General features: G+C 28.4%; 2 protein-coding genes across 2 annotated transcripts; one reads left to right on the top strand and one right to left on the bottom strand.

Moving 5' to 3' along the window:
* Nucleotides 1-4,287: 4,287 nt before the first annotated feature.
* Nucleotides 4,288-6,142, top strand: LOC124807443 (uncharacterized). The gene is made up of 2 exons (XM_065796675.1): nt 4,288-4,522; nt 5,181-6,142. The coding sequence occupies exons 1-2, from the start codon at nt 4,450-4,452 to the stop codon at nt 6,050-6,052; spliced, it is 945 nt and encodes a 314-aa protein (XP_065652747.1). The 5' UTR covers nt 4,288-4,449; the 3' UTR covers nt 6,053-6,142.
* Nucleotides 6,143-15,789: 9,647 nt separating this feature from the next.
* On the bottom strand, nt 15,790-17,342 carry LOC136080048 (mucin-17-like). The gene is made up of 2 exons (XM_065796674.1): nt 17,167-17,342; nt 15,790-16,880 (listed from the first exon to the last, which is right to left on the bottom strand). The coding sequence occupies exons 1-2, from the start codon at nt 17,237-17,239 to the stop codon at nt 16,009-16,011; spliced, it is 945 nt and encodes a 314-aa protein (XP_065652746.1). The 5' UTR covers nt 17,240-17,342; the 3' UTR covers nt 15,790-16,008.
* Nucleotides 17,343-22,631: the final 5,289 nt, after the last annotated feature.

The raw sequence follows: 22,631 nt of genomic DNA, 5'->3' as shown, positions 1-22,631 counted from the left end.
GTGTTTTTTTCAAACTACTTTAATAAAAATATTAAATTTAGTGTAGAATGCAAGAAGCAAAATTGAGTCAAGTTCGACTTAATTTTACATTGTAACCAATAGCGGCAGAGTATGGGTTTTCCCCTCAAAAAATACTCTGCCGCTATTGGTTACAATGTAAAGTTCAAGTCGAACTTGAGTCAAGTTCGCTTCTTGCATTCCATCCTAAAGCTTTTAATCAACTGCTCAATCAAAATAAATAACTTTTTTAACTGATATTTTTTTTTATTCTTAACGTATCATTTTAAGAAGGCTAATAATATTGAATCTCAAATGATTTTTACATTTTGTTTAAAACTTGTCTTTTTAAATATTTAAATAGTGATTATATCGACGGTACAGGCTCGTTGCAACCTGGGGTGGGGGGGCAGCTGAGGCAACCCCCCCCCCTCCCCTCTTTTCCATATTTTTTAAAATAAACAATTTTGAAGAAATCGACTGAAAAGATGAAATGCAACTTTAGATATGGAAGTGGACAACATAAACCACTTACTGAGACAACTTCTTGAGCTTCGGAATAAATGGAAAGATATCTGGTCAGAATCAAAGAATGTTGCAATGAATTTAAATATAGAAGTCAAACTATCAAGAGGACGTGGTGGTGCAAATTGCAAAAGAGCCAGAGTTGTTGGCGAGCCAGAGGATCAAGGGTTTACAGATTTAAATGAAGATGAGACCATGGAGGAATCATGCTTTAGAAGATTTGTTTTCTATGTGGTATTAGATAGTGTTATTGGTGGCTATACTGTAAGATTCAAAGCAGCACAGAGCATTTCAGATAAGTTTAGTTTCATGTGGAATTATCTCAATATTGATTTGGATACATTGGAAATGAAAGCAAAATTATTAGGTGAAGAGTATTCAGCAGATGTTAGCGAAGATATTGTAATGGAAATAAAACAGTTAAAAATATACATTATGCAAATTTTGGATCGAATCAATTAAGCCCCTTTGAACTTCTAAATTTGATTAGTCGAACTAATTTACATGGCCTATTTCCAAATACTTGTGTATGCTTGAGAATATTCTTAACAATTCCTGCTACAGTTGCATCCGCCGAACGCTCATTAAGCAAACTAAAACCGATTAAAAACTTTTTAAGAACTACAATGCTACGAGGACGGTTAGTGGATTTGGCAATGTTGAGTCTCGAATCTTCAATATCTAGGTCAATTGATTTTGACAAAGTTATTCGAAATTTCGCTTCAAAAAAAGCAAGAAAAGTACTTTTCTTGCTTTTGTAAATGAACTATTCTTGGAATAAACTATTTGTTAAAATTCTGTTTTTATTAGTAAATTTATTTAAAGTAAAGTATATTTGTTGAGATTTGTTGATTATTGTATTATTGAACATGGTTGAAACGTAACAAATCGTCTGAATTTTTATTTCAGAAATATCCTTTAATCCAATAATGAAAGAAAAACTAATTACATAAAAAAAAAAAACAATATTTCAAAACGGTTAATAATTATTCTTTAAATTAATATTCTTTAGTAAATGAAATAATTGTAGCTAGAAATAAAACTGTAATGCAAGATTGCATCCTCATAGTGAACAATTGCCGATTTCAAAAACCAATGTGGAATTAAACCACAATTGATTCAGCAAAAGCATAGAGTAATAGTTTAAAATATTAGAATTATGGGTAAAGGGCCCAAAAATATCTCTTGCACCGTCTAAAATTATGGCTCTCGGCGGGCCTGTATATATATATATATATATATATATATATATATATATATATATATATATATATATATATATATATATATATATATATATATATATATATATATATATATATATATATATATATATGTATATGTATATATATATATATATATGTATATGTATATATATATATATATATATGTATATATATATATATATATATATATATATATATATATATATATATATATATATATATACAGTGACCTAGAAAGGTTAAGAAAGTTAGGATAGAGGAAGAGGATGGGGGGGGGGGCTGAAACAGAAATTAAGGGAGCTTAACGCAGCTAAAGTTTAAATAGAAAAAACTGAAACTTTGAGTTAGTTTTGAGGGAAAGGGCAACGCTCCCTACGCAACATGTCTCTATGCCAGTGTTTATATATATATATATATATATATATATATATATATATATATATATATATATATATATATATATATATATCGACAACTTTGGTTAACTTCCGACTTGGTTGTTTATTGCCTTTGGCTTAGCAGAAATGGAGGTTTACTATTTATATTCTTATATATAAAAACTTAGTAAAATATTTAGTTCCATTACAAATTTTAATTGAACTTTAAGTGTTGTTTGGCTGTTGTCAGTTCTTACTTAATCTTGCAATTAATTTATCACTACCTCTCAGACTAGCTACAGCTCTGAATCTTTCAACGTTTGTATAGTCCTGGTGAGCTTCTATGTTAAAATTTTTTCCAGGGGCGAAGACCCGGGGAAGGTCGTATTATACGTGTCCATTTTTTTGCTACAAAATCTTACAACAAATTTTTTACTTCTCTCCGAAACGGCTAGAGTTTTAAAACTTTCGGCAGTTGTATAGCCCCATTTTATATTTTATTATATAATTAAGTTTTAGCATTCATCACTTAAATTAGGTCTTTTTGATTTCAACAAAAGAGTTGTTTCCTGATTTCGCAATTACATTCGTTTGTTAACGTTGTTCAAGATATCTTCATTATTTAATTCTTATTCATTAAATGACATTCTAAAAAGTATATTTTAAGAAAGTCTTAATTCCTTTAAAGAATTTTAAAACTTAAACTTATCAATTTCATATAAAAAATCAGTATTTTAATTACGTTAAGAACTGTTTCAGAAGTTGCGGCGCGAAAGAGTTTCGTTTCGAAAGAAATTTGATTTTTTATCATTATTTTAAAAAATAAAACCTTAAAATGTTCAAATGTTGCAATACTGAAAATAAAACTTTCTTTATAAACATTTTGGTATATAAAAATTTTCTTTTTTACAATTATATCCGTTTGACCAACAAAATTTTTTTATAGACTTCGAAACGTCGTTTAGCGAAAGAGCTCGTTTCGCAAGTGCGACTTACGTAAGCGCTACTTTCGTAAGTAGCAAAATAGTTTTATTTCGTAATTCGACTTGCGAAAGGCTGCATTTCGTAAGTTGCATTTGCGAAATGAACATTGACGGTTTTTTTTGTTTCGTAAAATTCGGTACAAAAAAAAATTCCTGATTCTCAATATCCTTCCGAAAAAATTTTATTTTTCTGGAATTGTACGAAATCTTCCGGTTAACAACTCTAACAAAAACTAAGTTTTTTTTAAGTGCACCTAAACAGCGACGACTTTTTGAAAACAAGACGTATAAAAATGGTGTTAAATAAAATGGGGTTGAATAAACAATATCGCATTACCCACAAAAATCCTACATTCGCCCATAAATACTGTGATCGAAATAGTGAAAATAAAAGTTTTTTCACAACTGGAACCAAAATGGCTTCTTATAAATAAAACTATATCTTATAAAAACCGACCACAATACAAATGTTCAAGTGCAATGATTAAACTAAAAAGAGTTATTTCACGGACCGCCAAAAAATTTCAGTGTTAACAAAAGTGTAAATTTGGTGATGAAAGTCATTTTATTGCAATTTTATCCTATTTATTTGATCTATTATATCAAATTTAGTGTTATATAATAAATTAACACTTTGTAAATTTCTTTAAATGGAGTAACTCATATAAGGTATTCCATTTAAAGAATATATATATTAAATTTATAAATATTCTAATATAAATATATTCTAATATAAATATACATTCTAATATAAATATATTCTAATATTAGAATATATTTGATTTGATTCTTAAGTTAGAGAGGAAGTGCAGGTGATGCTGATGCTGATGCTGATGCAGGTGATGCTGTAATTAGATTAGAAAAAACGCGGGTTTGACCATAAAAAAAGAAGGCATAAGCAACCTTATCAATTATTATTTGTATAATGACGGCTAATAATAATCAACGCAATTGTATGTGTTGAGAAATGTAATATTCTGGTTTTATAAATAAAATAAATTAAAAATACATAAATGCTAGCCCTAATGGCTTTATTTTGATGGTTTAAGTTAATTAAAAAATCATTAAGTAATGGCCAATTAATGATTTGCTTTAATACTTAATGTTTTATTTTTGATTTAATCCAATTTGTATAATACCACGTAATTGTTAATTATTTGTAACCGATATCAAGTTGTAATGAATTGTCATACTTGTAAACGATATAAATTAAAATTCTGGTGGCTAAAAGTAAGTAGCTGACGCAAGTAAATTATTGCAAATAAGATCTTAAATAGAAAATAAATTTTAAAATTTTATTATAATTTAAATCTGTAGAAACTAGTAAAACGTTAATAAAAAATGAGTCTTTCATGGAACTGTTTTGTTTTACTATGCACTGTCATACTAAGTGAAGCTATACCGCTCCCACAAGGTAATTTTTTTTTCATTCATTTAAATATATATATGTAATGTACTATATATTTAACGAGTTAAAGTAAATAAATCCAAATATATATATATATATATATATGTATATATATATATATATATATATATATATATATATATATATATATATATATATAAATATATATATATATATATATATATATATATATATATATATATATATATATATATATATATATATATATATATATATATGTATATATATATAAACATACTTATATATATATACATACTTATATATATATATATATATATATATATATAAAACCATCTCGCTTTACTATTGTTTTATACAGCTTTTTAAAATAATAATTTAAAACAAATTCCAAACAAAAACGTTTTTTTTGTCAGTATGAACGGGGTAAAAGCTTTAAAGTGAATGCTTTTGAAATTATCATAACTTATCATTAATCAATAATTTAAAATTTTTGTCACCTAATCAATATTTTACATTAAATCTAGATAATGTATACTATAAACATTTAAACTGTACTCTATAAACATTCAAAAGTTGAGGATAAAAACTTTTTATAAAACGATCATTGTGTGTCATTATTTATTCCTGCGTTTTATTTTTTTTGTGGATCAACCTTTTGAATGTTTTGTACTTTATTTTACAGCTTCAACAACTTGTGACAACGGCAAATACTACCCCGATCCAAACAACTGTAATAAATTCTTTATATGCAGCAATGGTCAAAAATTATCACTTAGCTGCCCTTCTTCATTAGCTTGGGATAACACCATCAAAGCATGTTTTAAAAGCTCGACTTTGTGTCAAGTTTCTTCATTGCAAGTTACTGATTTGCCATTAGCTGTTTCTGTTGCATCAGCTCAAATCTTAAATACTGCAGCTCTCACCAAACCTATACTTTCTATTGCTACTGAATCTCAGCAAGCCGAAACTCCGCAAACGTCAACTTCTGCAACTGAATTACCTCCAATAATTAATTCAGTTGCAAACAAAACTGATGTACTCACGCTTGTAACTGATTCTCCACAAACAACCAATGATATATTAAAAAGCTTTTCTTTAAGTTCTATAACAGATGTATCAAAACTTACTGCTTCAGTAATGAAAGAAACTGAACAACTCAAAACTACCAGCGAAGCTCCAATATTAGCTACTCAGACGTTCAACGATGTAACCTCAACTCCTGCAACTCATTCGCTTATGTCTAATATTGCTGATGTGAATAAAACTGAAACTAATGTAACTGAATCTCCCTTAGTCACCACTCATGTTGATGAATTGAGCTCGACTTCTGCACTTGATGTATCAAAAGTTACCATTTTAGTTTTAAATGAAACTGAACAACTTGCATCAACTTCTTCCACTTCTGATATTGAGTTTTCTACAATTATAAATGCAGATCCAAACAAAACTGATCTAGTTACGCTTGCATCAGAACCTCTGCAAGATGTCACTCAAATAACAGACGAGCCAAGTACAATTTCTGCGATCAATGTTGACACTACTTCAAAAAACTGAACAGCTTTTAACTGACGTTTGTAAATGAAGTTTCAGTATTTACCTTGGCAATGAAGTTAACAAAAACTTGTTTAGTTTTATTTAAATTGCAAACATTCTTGTTAGTATGCTTCTGTTTTGTACGTTAGTAGTTGTTATGAACTCAAAAAAAGCTTTATTAAAAAGTGTTTTAATTAAAACATACATTGTTTGTTTATCAAAGATATAAGTTTATGCGTTTTTTCTTAAATAATATGTGCATATATTTATTTCGTATTTTTAATTTATTGAGTTTGAAATAACTTTTTAGAAAACATTTTTGAAGTCGTACGTATCCCTCGAGTATCCCTAGAGTAATAATATCTTTTTTTCAATATTAGGTTTTAATAATTCTGTTTTTTTAAATACTTAATTTAAATAATTTAAAAACCTATTATTAAACTAAATCGATAATAAAGAAATTATCAAAACTCAGAGATATTATATAATTATGTGCCATAATAAAATAAAATTGTGAAAGTGATAACAAATTATGGAAATTACTAATTGAAAATAATTAAAATAATAGGATTACGAAACTACTTATTAGCATATCCATTAAAATTTCAAATTTTCCGAATAGTCGAGACTATTGAATAGTCGAGACTATCATTGAATATTATTAATAAACTAAGTGAATTTTTTTCTTCCATATTTATTGTAAAAACACCTGCTTACTAGTAACAAGTTATTGTATTGATAATGTCATTATTCAAAAAGTTTTTTAGGTGTTTATATTGACAAAAATCTTAAATTAAAAGTAATAAAATTTCAACGAATTAAATTTCAAAAAGCGGTAAAGTTTCAACGAGCATACGTATTTTATCCATAATTAAAAAGCAATTTTGACCAGCGTTTCTTAACTTAATCAAGTTAATTGTGATTACATTTTCATTTTAACTATGCAAAAAGAAGGGAGTTACCGTAATTTGAAAAGCTCCTTGTTAGCTTCGGAATAAGGTTAAGTGTGGAACATTTAACTTTGTTACGAAGATACAATATCCTATACTTCTCACTGCTCATTTTTAGAGGTTTTAAGTTAAAGTTATTTTTACTTCAGATTTTTTTCAACCACTCTTCCGATCAGGTTGACTCGTAATAGAAACCGTTAAAAACGAATTAATAACCGCATCTTTTTTCATTTTTTGACCACTTTTCTAAATATTTAAAACCTTTAAATAATGAGGAGGTCCTAAACTTTATGTGGCTGTATCTTTTGAGCGTCAAAATATATTTTGATAAAATTTGAAGCCTAATTACAATATATGATGGGATTTAAGATAATATTTTGTTTCTTTTCAAAAATTACTTGCCCTCAAACAGGGGGATGCAGGGGGCGTTTTTCAAGGGTATTTCTACTCTTGTTTGCAAATCACGTGGTTTGTGCCTGAAATTGAAGTTAATTTTATTTAGAGACTAATTACAAATGATCTAATATCAAAATAATGGCATAAACACAATAATTAGACAAATTAGTCTTAATAAATTACGTCAATTGTCTGATAATTTGTTTAAATTAAACAATATTGTAGAGTATTGATTTATAAAATTTAAAAAATCTAATACAGAAAATACTAAATAAAAACGTTTTTGTACAAAATGAGTCGCAAAAAGCAAGATCTCATTTAGAAAATAGGAGATGGATATGTTTCTGTTGTGTCAATAAAGACAAAAAATGCCTATCTTTGGAGAAGAGTGATTCATTGATTTATCTGATTAAAGACTTTGTGGACCCTGGATTCAGTCTGAGCCTAAGTCTCATCCGTCAGGAATATGCGGAAGCTGCAAGACAAACTTATTTTTAAAACAGAAAGGTAAAGCTATCAGTAAAGCTGTGGAGACTTCCTGAATAAATGGTCGTGATCAAATTAAAAAGTTGTGAAGAATTAAACAAAAAGATGGCAACTGCAATTGTACTATCTGCTGGTTAGGGCAATGTACTAAAAGTAGTAGTAGACTTAATCTTTCTGAATTCACCTACGTAGAATCTGAAAACATTACATTCGTAAAAAGAAATTCATTTTGCTCAGAATGCTGTCAAATTGTTGGTCCTGGTATTCAACATCCTTGCAGCAAAAAAAAAAACTGTTTAAAATCTTTACGCCTTAGTTACTTCAAAAAATCAAAATATCGCTGACAGAGTTATTTCTTGTACGCTAAAAAAAATATCTGCTGTTGGTGATTGTATAAAAATAAAACTTGCAACAGGAGGAAAAGCTCTTCCTGTTAAAGTATACAGAGACCAATCACCTATAAGGCATATAAGAAGTGAAACAACCATGAACTTGAAGATAAACCATGATCTTCAAAATTATGCAGTGTTAGGAATAATGAAGGAGATAAGAAAGGATGTTGGGCGATCTGGAATACAGGAGAACACTTATGCTGAAGTTACAAACAGGTTACGCTACTTGAATAGGTTTTACGATGTGAAAAAATGTCAGCTCAAGATCAGTAAAAACTTTTTTGAAAAAGATATTGTTTATTGTACTGACCTATCTATGCTTGTAACTGAAGTTTGCTCCTTCAGAAAAATGGATATTTTTAACTCTGTTGTACGCGTTGGTATTGATGGAGGACAGGGATCTCTAAAGATTGTCATGAACGTGTTTGACCCATCAGTATTAGATTTTCAATCAAGAAACCAGAAGTACACAGAGGTCAACAAAGTGATTATCTTAGACATAGTTCGAAACGTAGAAGAGAATCGTCACAATCTGAAAACACTTTTCTAACTCCTTCAACTCAATCAATTGAAGTTTACCTTGGCTTCTGACCTCAAATTGATCAACATCATCAATGGATTATCAGTAAGTATCTTATTTCATTTATATTTTATATTTTAAGTAAGCAATACCTATAAGTTATTTTCTATAATCAAGGGTCATGGTAGCAAATACTCGTGTTGCTATTGTGATGGGCCGATGGATGAAAAAGGAGTTCTAAGGACTTTCAAATCACTAGCAGATGAATTCAAAAAATACCAATTTGATAACAAACCTCGTGTAAAGATGCAATATTATAAAAATGTTACTTATCCATCTCTGTTGGATGAGAAATTGACTGAAGAAATTATCAACATAATTCCACCACCTAAATATCATATTTATGAACACCATGTTAGTAAAATTATTGATATTCTTTTCACTGATAAAAATCTGAAGCAGTTTCTTAAAAAGAAAACGGTTATCAGGCATGGATATAATGGTGGTGGCTTTGATGGACCTAACTGTGCCAAAATTTTAAGATCATTGGACGAAATGACACTTTATTCTCCAATTGAATATCTGGAATGTATTGAAACCCTGAGGAGGTTTAAAGGAGATAATTCATTGCTTTTTAAATTTTTTTGAACACTTCTTAGATCGCTTTTAATTCAATTAGTACAGATAGGGGACTATTGACCTACCAGCCTAAATAAAATTAGAAGACACGAATATGTTAATACTATTATTTTTAGCAAGTTGATATTTGGTTAAATTTGTTTGATTTATTAGCTGAATGTTGTTTTGTGATGAAACTCGATATATCCTGCAAAGAAAAAATATACAAGTTTGTGGAGTCCATGCTTCACTTAAAAGTATATGTCCATGATGTATTTGCAATGAAGATTTCACTTGGATGGAAGTTTCACATAATCAGGTTCCATGTCAAGGAGTATCTCGAAAGGCAGCAAATCTCGCTCGGTATTACATCAGAACAAACATCTGAACCATTGCATAAAAACTTAAACAAGACACTGAAAAGGTTCGTTTTATCTGAGAAATACGACCATCACGGTGAAAAGCTAAGAGCTATGGTTGTTGAATACTGTTCAACGAGATTGTAAGAAAATTTTTCAAGAATATGTTTAGATTGAAAAAATACCTATTTCTTTTTCATTTTTGTTCATATTATAATTTTTAAAATACTGTTTGTGGCATTTCATTTGTCTGATTTTGTTATCGGAGATTTATTCATGTTTTGTGTGTATCAGTAGAGATGGAAAATTTTTTGCATTCCGAATAGATTTTTGACAAGAAGATAATTGCAACTATTATTTTGCTAATATTTATTAAAATGATAATTTTTTGCTAAAAATCACGGCAGTCAGATCACAGGGGCAAGAACACCCCTTGAAAAATGACTCCTGCATCCCCCTGGTTGAAGGAAATTATTTTTTGAAAAAAAAAATTCTTTATCTTGAATTCAAACACAAATTGTAAATAGGTTTCAAATTTTATCAAAATATATTTTGGCGCTCAAAAGATACAGTTACATAAAGTTTAGAACCCCCTCATTATTTGAAGATTTGTAAATATTTAGAAAAATGGTCAAAAAATGAAAAAAGATGCGCTTTTTAATTCGTTTTCAACGGTTTCTATTTCATGTCAACCTGCTCGAAAGAGTGGTTAAATAAGATTTGAAGTAAAAATAACTTTAACTTAAAACCTCTAAAAATGAGCAGTGTTCTATGAATTTATTATATTTTTAAGGGATTAATTTTCTTTATTATACCGATCTTTTAGTATTTCAACTAAAAAACTGCACTTATCTAAACAAAGTTTGCCGGGTATCTAGGTTTTACCAGACTGCCAGGTATGCAGAGACGGCGTATTTATACTTTTGAATAATATGGCTGATAGCCGAAAGGCATTAAACTTTAAGTTAAAATTAAACTGGATTTTAGCACAGTTTTGACAGTTCCCGACATTTTTGTTCTTTTTTCTATTTTTCGTGTGACTGCGAAAAGTTAGATCAGATTTCGTGTCCAAAAAGTTTTTTTAAATACAGCAGAATACTTTTATACAATATATTATTATGCGACAATATATACTACTTTTTTGAGCAACACATAAAATATCTTTAGTTGTTTGATAACAAAGCTTCATATAAACAATTCTCTCCTTTATTATACCTTACACCGCATATTTAAGAAGATCTTTTTTTTTTATGTGTGATTTTTAATTTGCTCCCTGAAGTCTTTACGGTCTTATCACAGAGCACCGCGAAAGAATATTTAACTAGAAAGTTCAATTTTTAACTAGAAAGACCCTGAATCCAGGGTCAACAAAGTCTTTTTTTATTGAAGTAATGAACTGGTTTTCTCAAAAGATAGACATTCTTTGTCTTTATGTACACAACAGAATCAGATCCATCTCCATTTTTTTTTAAGTCTTGCCTTATGCTGGCTCATTTTGAGAAAATTTTTTTTTTATTATTTTCAACATTTGTTGGTCGAATTACAATTATTTATTGTCAAAAATAAAAGTAATAAACTTTCAAAAATTTTCGCTAAACGATATAACAAATAATCAAGGTATCTGAAAGAAGATCAAAGGATCTTGTCGTCAGAACCTTAAATATATTCAAACAAGCATTTAACAAAGGTCGCAACAACAATATCAAACTTCTAAAGTTTCCAAAGTATATAGTATATAATAAAAAGAGAGATCACGCGGATCTACTCACCAATATTTTATATAAACGTATAAGCACCAAAATATAATAAAATATTAAGTAAAAAGTATAAAAACCGACAAAATAAGAATAAATTTTTTATAAATGCAAATTAGTAAAGGCAAAGTTATTAATTCATACTATAAATAATAACATAATACGTCATCTAATAAATAAATTAGGGTTTTTAATTTACTTTTAAAAAGACGAAAAGTAATGGGTAGTTCAAAATCAAAATTCGGAAAAACAATTTTATTCCAATGGTGTGGTGCCCGATAGGCAATACAAAATTGATTAAAGTATGTTTGACAAAAAGATTTATTTAAAAAATCAGTATTTCTCAAATTGTATTTGTTGATAGGTTTCAGAGTAAAAAAATCTTTGAAGGCAGATAGGGACAACTCATTTTTCCTTATGTACACAAAGCATAAAATATTATATATATTTAGCTCGTATATATTTAAAATTCTCACTTCAATAAAATATTGTTTTGCGTAAGAAAATCGATTTGCAAAGCAGATTAAACGGATTGCATGTTTCTGACGGCGATAAAGACGTTGCAACTTTTTTCTGTACTTCTCCACAGTTATCTAAATTATGCAATATTAGCATAATTTAGATAACTGCGTATAAGTGAATAATAAAGTTTGATTAAATATTTCTTATTATGGCCGATTCGTGCTTTATATAAAACTTTTATGCTTTTTGAAATTCTAGCGCTTATATAGTCAATACGATGATTCCAAGTAATGTTTTCATCAAGATAAACACCTAAAAATTTTGTTACGGAATCCCTTTTTATTTCAATTTGATCAATAAAAATTTGAGGTTGGTTTAATGGAAAAAACTGCTTTTTGGAAAGCGAATGGAATAAGGTCCACTTTATTTAATTAGTATTTAGAGTAAACTTATTCTAAATAATTACACATAAACCAACTCGATACATGTCTAAGCTCTTTGTTTATTGTTTTAAAGAGTTCAAAGATATCACTCTTAGATATGAATAAGTTAGTATCATCTTAGATATGAATAAGTTAGTATCATCTTAGATATGAATAAGTTAGTATCATCTTAGATATGAATAAGTTAGTATCATCTGCAAACATAATAGTTGTTAGTTTAGAGGCTTTACTTAAATCTATAATATAAATTAGAAAAAGGAGCGGCCTAAGAATTGAGCCTTGTGGGACTCTACATGTTATAGAAAGACAAGTGGTGTGATAACCATCATTACTCGGAACAAATTGCTAACGATTTGACAAATAACGTTCAAGTTTATAGATAAAAATTTGGTGATCCCAATTACTTAATACATTTTTAAATGTATTAAGTAATTGGGAGTAATAATTTTTTTTTAAGTTTTTGCAAATTTTTTTTAAATAGATTTTTGTAGTCTTGGTAAATTTTTTCGCTTGTAGGTGTTTTTATTTTTAAAAAATTTGTATAAAGTTTTTGTTTAATCTTGGACGATTTTTTGACGCCTTTGGTAATCCAAGGTGTATTGCAACTCTTAGCTGTTATTTTATTTTCAACGATTGGGAAATTAGCATTGCATTCAAAAAAAAGAGTCCTATAGATATTATTAGCATTGTCATTAAAATTTATTCCAGTGCAGTAATGATAGTTGATTTTTGAATAATTTAAAAGCTTGAGTAATTCAAAATTACTTATCGTGCACCTCATATCTGGAATAAATTTTTACTAATTAATTTAAATAATATTGATTTTTAAAAACTTAAATTGCTTATAAAAACTATTAAAAAGAGTATTTTAACGTATAAAAATTAAGTTATTGATTTTTTCTAAATTTGTTCTCTGCAAGCTTCTTAATTAAAATCTTATTTTTTATTATATATAAACATATTTTCAACATTGCATTAGTAATAAATTTGTAAATTGTATTAGTAATAAATGTGTAAAAAATGTATTTGTATACTTGTTATCTAATATTTATATCACTATACCATTATAATGTAATGATTTTATGTAAAAGTTTTTTTAGTATGTTTTTATATAAGACTATTTGGTCTTCTGCAATAGTCTAAGAGCCTGTGGCCGCCAGACCTACGTTATTTTATAAAGGCTGAAAATTTCTCAGCGCATACTCCTAAAACTAGTAAAAACGATGGTCAACTATACTTTAGATCATGGTGGTTTTGACTGGTAACTGGTACCAAAGGTGTACCGGCTAAACTACGTCAAATTTTAATGCGTAATTTTCTTACAATTTTCTTTGTAATAGTATTAGAAATTATGGCATCCATTCCCAAACACTTATTAAGATGGCACTTATCAAAGTTTGAGAGTGTCTGGCAAGGCCAGACACTCTCAAACTTCAAAAAATGTACTTACATTATAGTATGAAGGTTGAAAAAAATCCAGATTACTTAGTTAACTATTATAAGATGTTTACTCATTAGCCAGACACTTTCTTCGGTTCTAACCCCTAACCAGATAAGCGTATATGTTAGCAATATTGTTAGTTTTATATCTAAAAACGTTCTTAGTTACATAACTTAACTGAAAATAATTACAGTTTGATTGCGTCAAAAAGTACGATGATCAAAAATACATTTCCTTACACTTGTCATGAAAAACCTCTTTTTGTCATTTAAACCCTCTTTGTATGAGAACTTGGTTTTAATTTCATTTACTTTACATTCAAAAATACTCAAATAAACTTTTAAAAATCCTCCTCTATCTATCCCAACCTTTACTATTTGATTTGGGGATATTTCTATCTTTTCCACTACTTGATTAGCTCAGACACCAGGTATTTTCTGTCACCAGTACTTCATAATTGAAGTACTTGTGACAGGAAATACCTGGCTTAACGGTTGTTTTTTTAATGTTCATATTGAAATGTTTGTCAAAAACTTTATTTTTACAAATCATTCAATAACTTAAACAACAACAAGCTTTTAAAATATGGAATAATCTTGGAAAAATTTCTAAATTTGGAATTATTCCAAGACTATTACATTTTTTATTATACATTTGTTGATGCAATTATTATTAAATTTGATAAACTGTTTAGTCTTTAGAGTTACCTCTTATCGAAATTTTTTAATGATTTAATACAATACTTATTGTGAATATAAGGGAAAATACAAGACTTTAAGTGTTTTTAAAAAAAGTATTTATTTTCCTAGATCTCGAAAAATTTTTCCCTAAGTGTTACTTTCTGAAAGTAGGATTCATCACGGTTTCAAAACGTATGGCATGACCATGAGACATATTTTTCGTCTGAACAACTTCCCTTAAAACTTGATCATCTTACGGTATTAACTCTTTATATAACGTAAACGTTGAATCCTTGAAACGTTGAAACGTTGAAATAATTTACATTAGATAAAACTGTTAGTAGTAACAGTTTCGATGTAACGACAAAGTTGAATCGCAAAGGGTAAATTAAAAAAAAAAACTCTGTTTACATACTTGCAGTTTCTTAGTTACTAAAAGTTCGATAAAAAAATGAAAACTAAAATATGATGAACTCATAAAAGTATAGGAAGTTATATTTTCGTAAAGTTAAATGTTTCACACTTAACCTTATTCCGAAGCTATCAAGGAGCTCTTTCAATTACGGCAACTCCCTACTATTTGCATAGTTAAAATGAAAATAAATTCACAACTAACTTGAATAAGTTAAGAAAAGCTAGTTAAAATTGCTTTTTATTATGCATAAAATACCATATTTTTGTTGAAATATTACCGCTTTTTGAAATTTAATTCGTTGAAATTTTATTATTTTTAATTTAAGATTTTTGTCAATATAAACACCTAAAAAACTTTTTGAATAATGACATTATCAATAAATAAACTTGTTACTAGTAAGTAGGGATTTTTTATAATAAATATGGAAAAAAGAAAACCCACTTAGTTTAAAATTTAGTCGGTAAATTTGAAATTTTAATGTTTATGTTAATAAATAGTTTCGTAATCCTATTATTTTAATTTTTTTCAATTAGTAATTTCCATAATTTGTTATCACTTTCACAATTTTATTTTATTATGGCACATAATTATATAATATTTCTGAATTTTGATAATTTTCTTTATTATCGATTTAGTTTAATAATAGGTTTTTAAATTATTTAAATTAAGTATTTAAATAAATAGAATGATTAAAACCTAATATTGAAAAAAAGATATTATTACTCTAGAGATACTCGAGGGATACGTACGACTTCAAAAATGTTTTCTAAAAAGTTATTTCAAACTCAATAAATTAAAAATACGAAATAAATATATACACATATTATTTAAGAAAAAACGTATAAACTTAAGGTTTATCTTTGATAAACAAACAATGTATATTTTAATTAAAACACTTTTTAATAAAGCTTTTTTTTGAGTTCATAACAACTTGTAACGTACAAAACAGAAGCATACTAACAAGAATGTTTGCAATTTAAATAAAACTAAACAAGTTTTTGTTAACTTCATTGCCAAGGTAAATACTAAAACTTTATTTACAAACGTCAGTTAAAAGCTGTTCAGTTTTTTGAAGTAGTGTCAACATCGATCGCAGAAGTTGTACTTGGCTCGTCTTTTATTTGAGTGACATCTTGCAGAGGTTCTGATGCAAGCGTAACTAGATCGGTTTTGTTTGGATCTGCATTTATAATTGTAGAAAACTCAATATCAGAAGTGGAAGAAGTTGATGCAAGTTGTTCAGTTTCATTTAAAACTAAGATGGTAACTTTTCCTACATCAAGTGCAGAAGTCGAGCTCAATTCATCAACATGAGTGGTGGCTAAGGGAGATTCAGTTACATTAGTTTCAGTTTTATTCACATCAGCAATATTAGACATAAGCGAATGAGTTGCAGGAGTTGAGGTTACATCGTTGAACGTCTGAGTAGCTAATATTGGAGCTTCGCTGGTAGTTTTGAGTTGTTCAGTTTCTTTCATTACTGAAGCAGTAAGTTTTGATACATCTGTTACAGAACTTAAAGAAAAACTTTCTAATATGTCATTGGTTGTTTGTGGAGAATCAGTTACAAGCGTGAGTACATCAGTTTTGTTTGCAACTGAATTAATTATTGGAGGTAATTCAGTTGTAGAAGTTGACGTTTGCGGAGTTTCGGCTTGCTGAGATTCAGTAGCAATAGAAAGTATAGGTTTGGTGAGAGCTGCAGTATTTAAGATTTGAGCTGATGCAACAGAAACAGCTAATGGCAAATCAGTAACTTGCAATGAAGAAACTTGACACAAAGTCGAGCTTTTTAAACATGCTTTGATGGTGTTATCCCAAGCTAATGAAGAAGGGCAACTAAGTGATAATTTTTGACCATTGCTGCATATAAAGAATTTATTACAGTTGTTTGGATCGGGGTAATATTGGCCGTTGTCACAAGTTGTTGAAGCTGTAAAAATAAAATACAAAACATTCAAAAAGTTGATCCACGAAAAAATAAAACACAGGAAAAAGCAATGACACATAACGATCGTTTTATAAAAAAGCTTTTATCTTCAAACTTTAAATGTTTGAAAAAGTTCATTACATAAATTTATTGAAAAACTGTGATTATGATTAATAATTTTAAAAAATTAAAGCTTTTCTTATTTATTTATTTTTTATTTATTTACTTTAACTCGTTAAATATATAGTACATTACATATATATAATTAAATGAATGAAAAAAAAATTACCTTGTGGGAGCGGTATAGCTTCACTTAGTATGACAGTGCATAGTAAAACAAAACAGTTCCATGAAAGACTCATTTTTTATTAACGTTTTACTAGTTTCTACAGATTTAGATTATAATAATTTTAAAATTTATTTTCTATTTAAGATCTTATTTGCGATAATTTACTTGCGTCAATTACTTGCTTTTAGCCACCAGAATTTTAATTTATATCGTTTACCAGTATGACAATTCATTTCAAATTGATATCGGTTACAAATAATTAACAATTACGTGGTATTAAACTAATTGGTTTAAATGAAAAATAAAACATTCAAATAAATCATTATTTGCCATTAATGTTAATTTATGATTTGTTAATTAAATTAAACCATCAAATAATATAGCATTTTTGAAAAACCAGAATATTATATTAAACAATACATTCAATGGCAATGATTATAATTAACCTTCATTATACATGTAATAATTGGTAATGCTGTTAGTATCTTTTTCTTTTTAATTTAAAGGTTTAACCCGCATTATATTTAATTTACTAACAGCATTAGCGTTACCCGCTCTTCCTCTATAATTTACGTAAGTAAATAATTTCAGTAAGTAAACAGAGGAAATGCGGGTAGAAATTGTTAGACTATTTTAATTCAACTTATATCTGTTTCTAGTTAATATTAATTTTTTTCTATGGGAATTATTAGGGAAAAATGAGTTTTATTTATTTATTTCAAATTAAATTTGTTTATTCGAAACTAATCTTTCGCTGGTGATTGATGAATAAACAATAATTCTTCAAGCGTAGTAACTGATAGGGAGTTATTAAAAAAAATTGTTCATAAAACTTAACTTATTGGTTTTAACGCGAGTAAATTGAAGTTTGCTTCTTTTAAAAATGCATGGCTATAGACAAATTTTTTGGCAGAAGTTTTGGAACCTGAAAGGAGGGGGAGCGCTATGAAGAAGAGGGCGCAAGCAATCTGACTTTTAACAATAAAAATTTTCAACATTCTGTTGCAATTAGAGCTGCCGAATATTGTGAAAATGTCTGTCCCGGTATCCGTCGAATAAATGGACGGGTACTCGGCAACAAAAAATTAATATTTTTTTAAAAAGTTGTTCTTATAAAGACTCTTATAAAGACTCAATATTATAAAATCTTCTAAATCGATGATGTGACTTAGCTAAGAAATGTTTGCTTTTTCTCAATTTTATTTTTAAGTTACACAAGTCCCAATTACGGTTCAGAAATACTAGTGCCTCCAAGCATGTATGCACATGTTCTCGTGTATTATAGTTATATCTTCCAACTTTCATTTTTTGAAAGGCTTTTGTCCGAGAGACATTAATAAACGAGTTGGATAAACTTCTGTTATACGTAAAGGAAAACATTGTACACAGGAGTATAATAATAACCATTAAGGAATAATAAGTAATTATCTAAATCAGAAACTCGAATAATATTCCAAACATGTTTTGATGGTGATAAAGAAATCGTAGCTCTTAAAAATTTTAACAACAAAATCTTAAAGATCTTCTTTTATATACCAAATTAGTATTGGTAAACTCATATATTACGATTAATGGTTTTAAAGTATGAAAATGAATTAAATTAACTTTAAACTTATGATATAACGGTTACCAGTCATTTGAAAATAACCAACGAGCCACACGGTTGTCCAGGTACCCGTCGAAAACTTTAGTTGTAATACCTACACATGATGCATAGAACGATACTGCATGTTTTTAGGATATTCAAATATTTATTTTGGAGATCTGTTTATTTATGGCCCCATGCATAGATACGCTGTACATGGGTTGCATATTGCTTAAATATTATAAATACGATAACGTGTTTAAAACATTTTTATATAAGTTAAGTTACACCAACTCCTATTTTTTCTCGTAATTTTTTGTAATTTTAGATAACTTGTGGTAATTTATTATTTAAAAATGATTTTTATGGTATAAATATATGAAATTTTGGTTTTCAAATATCATATTTTCTTTTCTTTAATTTTCCGCATCTTCGTGATGCGGAAAATTAAAGAAAAGAAGAAACGGCATGCAAGGTTTGGTTTTGAAAAACAAGTTTTATATATAGTAAAAGACCTTTTAAGACATTATAGAATACTCGAAATTTCCAAAGTAATAGTAAATGCAGAGTCAACAGAAGAACAGTTATTAGCAGTAGTAATATGATCAGCAAGTGTTAAAGTAAATGATCAGTAAGTGCACTTGTGAAAAGTACAGTATAAACCACTTGAAATTGAAGTAGGGTCTAATAAAAATAAAGTAGTAGTGGTAGTTGCATGGCTAGCAAGAGATGTATTCTTAACAGTAGAGACAGTGCTATGAGAATTTGATGAGAAAACAGTTTGTTTGTTTTTTGAATATAAAAAAGTGCGATTTTTATCTTCGCTACCAATCTTTTCTTTAGTTGTTTAAGGCGCTTCTTTACCGCACCAGCGCTTCCTTTTCGTTTTTAAGACATATCACTGAAGTAAACCAACTATAGAAAACAATAGAAAACAACTATAAGTAATTTTACTACAAATATAACAAACGTTTAAAAAATCTAGTTTGAAACTAAAAAATTCATAAATAACATTTAAATAGTTTCCTAATAATGCGAATACAAACGTTTTAGAACTAGCCCGTCATCGCTATCTTATGCAAACTTACATATAAATTATCTCATAATATATAATTTTGAATATTAAATTCTTGAAAGATTTTTTCAAGTTTAAAAGCAATTCGAATTGAATCACAAAAAAAGGAAACAAAAACGGAAAATACAAATTAATTGTATTTTCCGTTTAACTAATTAATTGCATTTAAGTGAACACGAGTTCAATTTAATGTTTTAAAGACTTCTTTTAATAGAGCAGTCAATTGGTGCAAAATTTGAGTTATTTAGGGTAAAAGCATGAAACTTGGTAGACATGTTAATAGCGTTGTAACTTTCCTTTTAAGACTTAGACACGCTTATAAAAAGATCACAAATAGTCTATATGTAAACTAGCACACGTCCATCGCAAAAAAATTTGAATTTTTTATTTTTATTGATTTATATTTTGATTGGTATATAAAGCTAATAATTTATATACCAATCAAAATATAAATCAATAAAAATGAAGCAAAAAATACAAAAATACCATATGGAAAAATTTAACTGATAGTGACAACACTGTCTTCAAATTATCTTTTATATTAGTTTTAAATGTCTTTTAAATTAGTTGACCTTGCGTAACTTTAAAAGGATCAGTGAACTCGGTAGAAACATTTCTGAAAGGATTCATACAACGAAATTAAAGCAGAGATAAAGGGAGTATAGTTATAAGAAAAAAATGCTTGTCAAAGAAAATGCTTTCTAAAAACCACAAACTACACAAAATATTTAACAGAAACACAATTAAGATAAGCTACTCCTGCATGCCAAACATCAAATCTATTATTAACTCACACAAAAATCATTTAACTGAAATCATTTAACATAAAAAAAAACAAAAATGACACTGAGTTGTCTAGGGAAGTATGGGAATTAAAAGAAAACAATTTTACATCTTCAATCAAGTGGAATATTATTAAACGCTGTAAATCATACAATCCTGCGTCAAAAATTTTTAAGCTTTGTTTAAACGAAAAATTCAAAATATTATTTTACAAAGAAAACAATCTGCAAAACAAAAGAGGCGAATTAGTTTCTAAATGTAGACACAAAATTAAATTTCTCCTTTCATTATTTGATAGCGGAGATTAGTTTACCATTACGTCTTCTTGTACTAAACATCAGAACTCATTCTACCGTAGTAGGGGAGAACGGGGTGAGGTGGGACAAAAAAATTTGCTTGCGTGCTGCGCTTTATATTTTACACAAAAACCATACAAATTGGTTTAATACTATAGTCCAATGAATTGTCATGTTAAATTATTGCAAAACCCATTATTTAACCATCAAATTAAGTTCAAGGGCTTGGTTTTTTAAAGTGACACTGTTTGTCCCATGTCACCCCATATTGGGGTGAAATGGGACAATGATTGGGGTGAAATGGGACAAAAATAGAAACAAATAATTTTAAGCATTATTTTATTGTTTATTCTAGTCCTTATAAAACATAAAAATACACAAAATTTATTTATGTTTAACAAAAATAAAATACCATTCTAAATGCATTTGTAACTTTGTTCAATAGGTTACTTGATGTTTAAATTGAGTCAAAATTATGTTGATGTCTGAGGGGGTAACTTTTTTCCTTTTTCTTATCTTTATCTTCTTTTTTTCTTTTACATTCTGATAAACTTTCAACTAGTTCATTTCTTGTTGGTGTGTCAGTCAATACCAGAGACCTAGAACATTTTCTTTTTGCAGTTTTTCTCTTTGCCACCCTTTCACCCGCTTTTGGAAATGGCCTTATATCTTCTGCTGTCCAATGGTAGACAGAAGTGCTGATTTGCTGTTTATTTTCATTAATAACTTTAGATACAATACACAGTGATTGGGGATTGTTTGTTTGTCAGAATTGTCATTTGCTGGAATTGGTCGATCAGATACATAAGAACATAAAAAGTCGACATCACTGAAAACATATGGATCGTACGGGAAAATGCCAGCTGCTTTAATACTACTTTGAATGTTTTGGGAAGTAAAGGCTCTCGTATAAGCTATTCCTATATTTTCAGAAATGTCATATATCGTCATAGGAGCATTTGGATGTGCCTTTAACCATGAATCACATGCTGAATTGTAAAATTTCTTTAATGGCCCAAATACTGATCTGTCAAGTGGTTGGAGTTTGTGGCTGCAATGGGGTGGCAATGTCAAGAGCACAACATTGCTTTCCTTAGCTTTATTCATCAGTTCAATCAATATACATGAGTTTTGTGGTTGTCCATTATTAAAAGTAATGGATGATCCTTGCTAGAATGTCCATACTCCACAAAATGATCAAACCATTTCAAAAAAAATTCTGTATTTATCCATCCATTAGGATTAGCATCACCTTTTGTACCTGTTGGTGCACCTTTAAGCATATGGCTAAAAAAGTAGACACGAGGAAATATCAAAAACGGTGGAATAAAATTTCCAAGGGCATTAATGCAACCCACCATTGTAACTAGGGTTCCCCTTACAGCAGAAGTTACCTGTCCTACTTGCTTTACTCCTTTACCAGCAATCACTTTCACTGGCTTATGAACAATTGTCAGACCTGTTTCATTAATATTGTAAATGCAATCAGCAGAAAAGTTATAGCGCTTCTGCACACTGTCAAGGTTTTTGAAAAAAGTATCTACATTTGTGCGATTGAAACTAGTTGTTCGACTGAGGCTGGTAGCTTCTGGCGTACAAATAGATAATTTTGTACGATTTAAGAATGAATAAAACCATTCAGTTCCAGCTGTTTCACTCTTTTTCCAGTTTTCTGGTATTTTAATGTCATTTTTAATTGCGTATTGATATGCAAGTTGCTTTGTTT

Source organism: Hydra vulgaris, chromosome 05 (genome assembly GCF_038396675.1).
Source record: "Hydra vulgaris chromosome 05, alternate assembly HydraT2T_AEP".
NCBI classification, from domain to species: domain Eukaryota; kingdom Metazoa; phylum Cnidaria; class Hydrozoa; order Anthoathecata; family Hydridae; genus Hydra; species Hydra vulgaris.
This window is presented reverse-complemented; position numbering and strand designations above follow the sequence as displayed.

Coding starts and splice junctions, on each gene's coding strand:
- LOC124807443 (XM_065796675.1), top strand. CDS start 4,450: ATGAGTCTTTCATGGAACTGTTTTGTTTTACTATGCACTGTCATACTA. Junction 4,523..5,180: donor AGCTATACCGCTCCCACAAG/GTAATTTTTTTT, acceptor TTTATTTTACAG/CTTCAACAACTTGTGACAAC.
- LOC136080048 (XM_065796674.1), bottom strand. CDS start 17,239: ATGAGTCTTTCATGGAACTGTTTTGTTTTACTATGCACTGTCATACTA. Junction 16,881..17,166: donor AGCTATACCGCTCCCACAAG/GTAATTTTTTTT, acceptor TTATTTTTACAG/CTTCAACAACTTGTGACAAC.